Source organism: Dendroctonus ponderosae, unplaced genomic scaffold (assembly GCF_020466585.1).
Source record: "Dendroctonus ponderosae isolate FM_Combo_2020 unplaced genomic scaffold, Dpon_F_20191213v2 Dpon_F_20191213_828, whole genome shotgun sequence".
Classification (NCBI taxonomy): domain Eukaryota; kingdom Metazoa; phylum Arthropoda; class Insecta; order Coleoptera; family Curculionidae; genus Dendroctonus; species Dendroctonus ponderosae.
This window is the reverse complement of record NW_026019044.1, coordinates 412-6,035: the sequence shown is the minus strand read 5'-3', so window position 1 is coordinate 6,035 and position 5,624 is coordinate 412. Positions and strand designations below refer to the sequence as shown.

Sequence of the window (5,624 nt, the reverse complement as noted above, 5' to 3'; positions counted from 1 at the left end):
TCACTAAACAGCAAGATTTCAGCTAAAAACGGAGAAACTTTTGTTAGAATCTGAGCATTGACTGATTTTTCAGAAATTATTAAACTTGCACAATTCAAGAACGCTCCTGATTGCCAGTTGAGTTAAAGAAAAATTGTAACTCCCAAGTTAATAAAAGTAGCGACTGGAAATTTTGGGGCAGTCGAGAGCGAAATTTGAGCTATAAATACGGAAAATTTTATGAAAATCTGAGCGCCGGCTGGCATTCATGAATTCTTAAATTCATGAAATTCATGAATTCATGAATTCTTAAACTTGCACATGAAACCTCTCGATTTGCAATTGAACTCAAGAAAAAATTGTATCTCCCAAATCCTTGAAAAGTTGGCAAAAAAAATTAAGAGGAAGGTTAAGCTGCAAGTGGCGAAGATTTTATTAAAATCTGATCATCGGCTAATTTTTCAGAAATTCTTGAACTTGCATCTGAAACCTTCTGATTTTGAATTGAGCTGAAAAATCACAACTTCCAAAATAGTGGAAAACGCACTTCGAAATTTTGGCACACTCAAAAGGAAAATTTGGGCTGAAAATGGGCAGAATTTTATAAGAATCTGAGCATCGGCTGATTTTTCAGAAACGCTTGAACTTGTACCCGAAAGTCAAGAATCCGCCCAATATGTGGTGCAGATAAACAAAAAATGTCTTAGGTGGCTTGTGTTTAAAAGCGAACGTTTTCACATTTTGCATCCCATCTGTTTAAAGGTTAGGAATTTCTCATCACACTTCACTGGTAAAAGTTCTGCAAAAGGATGGTCAAAAAGGCCGTAAAAATGGGGAGATTGCGAATTTCCGCCCGTTACTGAAACAGCAGGTTTTATAGCGCCAGAGCCACAATTTTGCTTCTATTTCTTTAGAGGTTAATAATTTTGAAGTAAACCTTATTGCTAATTCATCGTTCTGGAAACGAGCTTCACAAAAGTAGTTAGGACTTAAAGCGTTTTGGAGTCATCAGCGGTTTTAAAGGGTTGTAAAAACTATTAATGTGATTGGGAGTCCAATAGATAAACGGCTCCATTGGTTATCAAAAGAACAATTTCGGATGATCAAGATTTTGAACAATTTAATTAACAATAGTCGGTAATGATTCAAAAGCAGCTCACTGGAAAACTCCTGACCGCCGGTCGCCCACGTTTCCGTTATTGTCCATATTATTTGATTTTCTATCTTGGTTGGGATAACATTTACTCGCACTGTTATTTCAGCTCCAACTTGTCCGAAAACCCTTCGTAATTGCCCTTAGCTCGGCTTCACCGAGTGCCAGCCCTTAACACTAAACCGCATCCCTTATTATTACGTTCAGTTAAGATTCCGAATGTGCATTATTGATTGTATCAATTTTCCGACATCAGAACCTTCTGAACTGATCAAATTGAAGCCGAATTGAAGAAAGTCGAAGCTTTTGAAAGAATAATTGACAATTAAATATCACATTTGTTAATCAGCTCATCAGCGTGATCAAAAGCATGTTCACTTCACATATTATGAGAGCTTAACGTTTCAACTCGACAGTGTTTAATAATGAAATTAATTGCAACAGTGATATTAGATTAACGTGAATTCCCGCCCATTTGCATATAGGGTGATTTAAAATTATGTGGTTATTGGAGCTTGCTTGGAGCTTAGGTGAAGCGCGAGAAAAATATGGAAATTTAGCGTTCTAATCGCCTCGCTGCTACTTTGTAGCTGGTTTCTAACAAAGAAAGAATAATCCAGTGGATCGTTACCGGCAATTTGCCAAAGCCCAGTATGCAAGATTCCACTGAAATGCTTTAAAATTGAATCGAATATTTTAGCAAAAGCCCATTCGAACCGTGGTGTGGCGAAGTGATCGAATCTTTGATCACCCTGTATAATTTTTGCTTGTTTCAGATGCTCGTCCGAAAAGTTCCAGTGATATTCGTGTTCTTGGTGTCCATCTTCATTACAGTCGTAAATGCCGACATGGAATCGATCAAGCGGATACCAAGTTCGTAAAAAAATGTTTAAACTGTGGGGAAATTGCAATTTTTCCCAACTTCAGGAGTTTTTAAAACGCCTTTGCCGCGTTAGTTGGAATAGAAAAACGCAACTTTTCCGTGATTTTCACCTAAAGGCCAACCTGAATGGTTGGATGAAATTGCAAGGTGCCTTGTATGGAATAAAAATAATTACTACTTTTTATTTTTAGGTCATTCCTTCAAGCAAATGATGAGATATGGGCGGTCAAGTGCCAACAATGAAAAAATTAATGTTAATCCTCGAGCGGACTTGTTTTACCTCGGCCCAAGGTATGAAGATTTGCCAATTTAGCGAGTTTTATTGAATTTTTGATTAATTTCCTGTTAAGGTATGGAAAACGAGCTGGGCCAACTTTAGCGAAACTGGACACTGTCTACGATAGCACTTTCATGCCTTGTACATACACGGGAGTTGCGGATCTTTATAGATGCGATACTTCCAGGTAAGGCGAAAAAACACCACATATAAACCCGTTTTAAAGGTTCCAGCTAATTTTCGTAGATTATTGAACTCAATTTCCACTTTCTCTCTCAAACTATGAAAGTTTTTGGTCAACAGTTTGCACTGTTTTTTTTACATAACACGTTCTACGTAAGAGACTGTACATAATATGATGGAGTTTTCGCATATCGCTTTGCGAAACAATCCAATATTTTTCTTCGGGCAACCTTTCGGCTAGATTGTTTAGTGCTCTGCAAGCTAAAAAAATAGGCCGAAACGTTGGCGCCCCAGGAAAACTTTGTTTGTCCTCGCCGAAAATTCCACTAACTCATGTATGGTGTGTTACGTAAGACGTGTCATGAGAATTGTGTGCGAAAAAACCAAATGTGTTTCTCTTGTGGTCAACGTTTCGGCTGGATTTTTTAAGTCTGGGCATCCGCATGCTTTTTCATAGATTCTTGTTGTTGCATATATTTTATTCAATTCTCTTGTAGTTTTGTCTACGATAATGCCTCTGTGTCCATTTACCAAGTTTCCCATCTTCTGTGAGTGTAATTAATATACATAATATAATGGGAAACTGCTCGCTTAAATTTTCACCGGAAATTTACGATTTCAGCACTTTCAATTTAAGTTAACAGCAACTTTAAATTGAGTATCAGTTAGCTGGACTCCGTTTCGCTTATTGTGCCTTAAATGACTTGTTTTCTTTGAGGAGAACGCCTAACCCAATTAGCCACTTTGCTTGCGAAAAAAACACCGATTAAACTTCCCATTACTTAGAATAAATGTTTTTTTTGCAGGTCAACTATGAGGGAAGATCGACGAAAATAAGAAGTTTCACGAATGTAACGCAGCATTAGAGTGTCGAGAGTCACCGCAAGGCTGGAGTGGCTATCGATACCAACCACTTTATATCTTCCTTCATATTCTGCAATTTTTATGTGTAGTTCTAATAAAACTAACTAAATATGTATGTGCGTTAATAGTAAGTAATATAATCTTTCAATAATGGCATTACGTTTTATTACTTTATTTCCTACCTCCCAACAAAACCCCGACATTCTAGCCAAAGTGGCATTTTTAAATAATTCCCATTGGCTCCATTTGCATCCGAGTATTTAACGTTATTATCATCAATGATTAGCAGTTGAAATGGAACAATGTATTTCCTTACTCCATTCAAACACATGCAAAATATGAAACCGAGAACTATTATTTTCCGGGGAACGTAGATAGAGAAGAGCCCTCTGAAATAAATTAGCCGCATAAATTACCTAAAGTGCCTCAATTTCTGACGGTAACATTACTATGTTTCCATATCAATTCTATGGGAATAATAATGGAAAAACTGTTGAAAAATGGAAATTATATTCAATTATTATTCAGATTGAATGAGTATTTAATGATAAAAGTCTCAGGCACTCTCAGGACCGGTTTGGAGCCGGTCGTCAGCTGTGTTTATCCTGATGGGAGCTAACAAGCTCGAAACCGGTTCAAAGGGTGCCTGAATCGAGCACATTCTCAAGTCACAGTCTGAACAAGCTGTATTAGTGAGGTTTGGAAGGAAAAGCTTACAAACAATGAGAAAATTCCAAGAAAACACACAGCTAGCAGTAATAAAAATCGTGCTCTTTACACGATAAAAAATGCTTCAATGACCGTTTCCAGACCCTCAACTAGGTCATTATTTCCATTTAATAATATAAAACAATAGAGCACAAGAGAAAATGAATAACACTGTTTCACGTTTAAGATTTTTGCAATAAAATCACTTTTTAGGCAAAAAACGCGCTTTGGTGGCCGCAATTGAATCACTCTGTATTGTGCACATGCAAGTTCCAGCAGTTATTATGAACTTTAAAAGAACAATATTTGGACGTAACCGTGGTTGAAAGACGGTTGAAAAGGGTGTAGGTAAGTGCGTAAATCGGATCTAGTAGGTTAAACCCCCGATGGATAAAAATGGCAGAAAAAGCAAAAAAAGCGTGCGATCTGAGGATAACAAAAAATAAATGGAAGTGGTTAACACAACAAGTTAGTCCATTATAATTTATTTTCATTTTTCGGGCTTAAAAATGAAGAAACTTTTATTAGAACCTGAGCATTGACTGATTTTTCAAAAATTATTAAACTTGCATCTGAAACTTTCTGATTTTCACTTGAGCTGAAAAAATCATAACTTCCAAAATAGTGGAAAACGCACTTTTAAATTTTGGCGCATTACACAAGAGGGTTTGAGCTACAAATTGGGAAAATTTTATTATAATATAAGCATCGGCTGATTTTTGAGAAACTATTCAACTTGCATATGAAATATTTTGATTTTCACTTGAGCTAAAAAAAGCATAACTGCCAAAATAGTGTAAATGGCAGCTTGAACTCTGTATATTAAACAAGAGGGTCTGAGCTATAAATCGACAAAACTTTATTTGAATGTGTGCATTGCCTGATTTTTAATGAATTCAGAAATTGTTGAAGTTGCATCTGCAAATTTTTTATTTTCACTTGAGCTAAAAAAAATAATAACTCCCAAAATAGTGCAAATGGCAACTTCAAAGTCTGGTTCACTAAACAGCAAGATTTCAGCTAAAAACGGAGAAACTTTTGTTAGAATCTGAGCATTGACTGATTTTTCAGAAATTATTAAACTTGCACAATTCAATTACGCTCCTGATTGCCCGTTGAGCTAAAGAAAAATTGTAACTCCCAAGTTAATAAAAGTGGCGACTGGAAATTCTGGGGCAGCCGAGAGCAAAATTTGAGCTATAAATACGGAAAATTTTATGAAAATCTGAGCGTCGGCTGATTTTTCATGAATTCTTGAACTTGCACCTGAAACGTCTCGATTTGCAATTGCACTCAAGAAAAAATTGTAACTCCCAAATTCTTGAAAAGTTGGCAAAAAAAATCAAGAGGAAGGTTAAGCTGCAAATGGCGAATACTTTATTAAAATCTGAACATCGGCTAATTTTTAAGATATTTTTGAACTTGCACCTGAAATTCAAGATCGCACCTGATTTGCAGTTGTGCCAGGAAAACCGTCACAACTCCCAAATTAGCGGAAGTGTGTACTTGAAATTCAGACATAGCGAAGAGAGAACTTTCGGCTAAAAATGGTGGAATTTCTATTAGAATCCCAGTTT

At 36.3% G+C, this 5,624-nt stretch overlaps 1 protein-coding gene across 1 annotated transcript; it reads left to right on the top strand.

Annotated features, from left to right (window-relative positions):
• The first annotated feature begins 1,887 nt into the window (after positions 1-1,887).
• On the top strand, positions 1,888-3,495 carry LOC125505533 (RYamide neuropeptides-like). Its single transcript, XM_048669522.1, has 4 exons — positions 1,888-2,005; positions 2,207-2,306; positions 2,366-2,479; positions 3,282-3,495. The coding sequence occupies exons 1-4, from the start codon at positions 1,909-1,911 to the stop codon at positions 3,310-3,312; spliced, it is 342 nt and encodes a 113-aa protein (XP_048525479.1). The 5' UTR covers positions 1,888-1,908; the 3' UTR covers positions 3,313-3,495.
• The last annotated feature ends 2,129 nt before the right edge of the window (positions 3,496-5,624 follow it).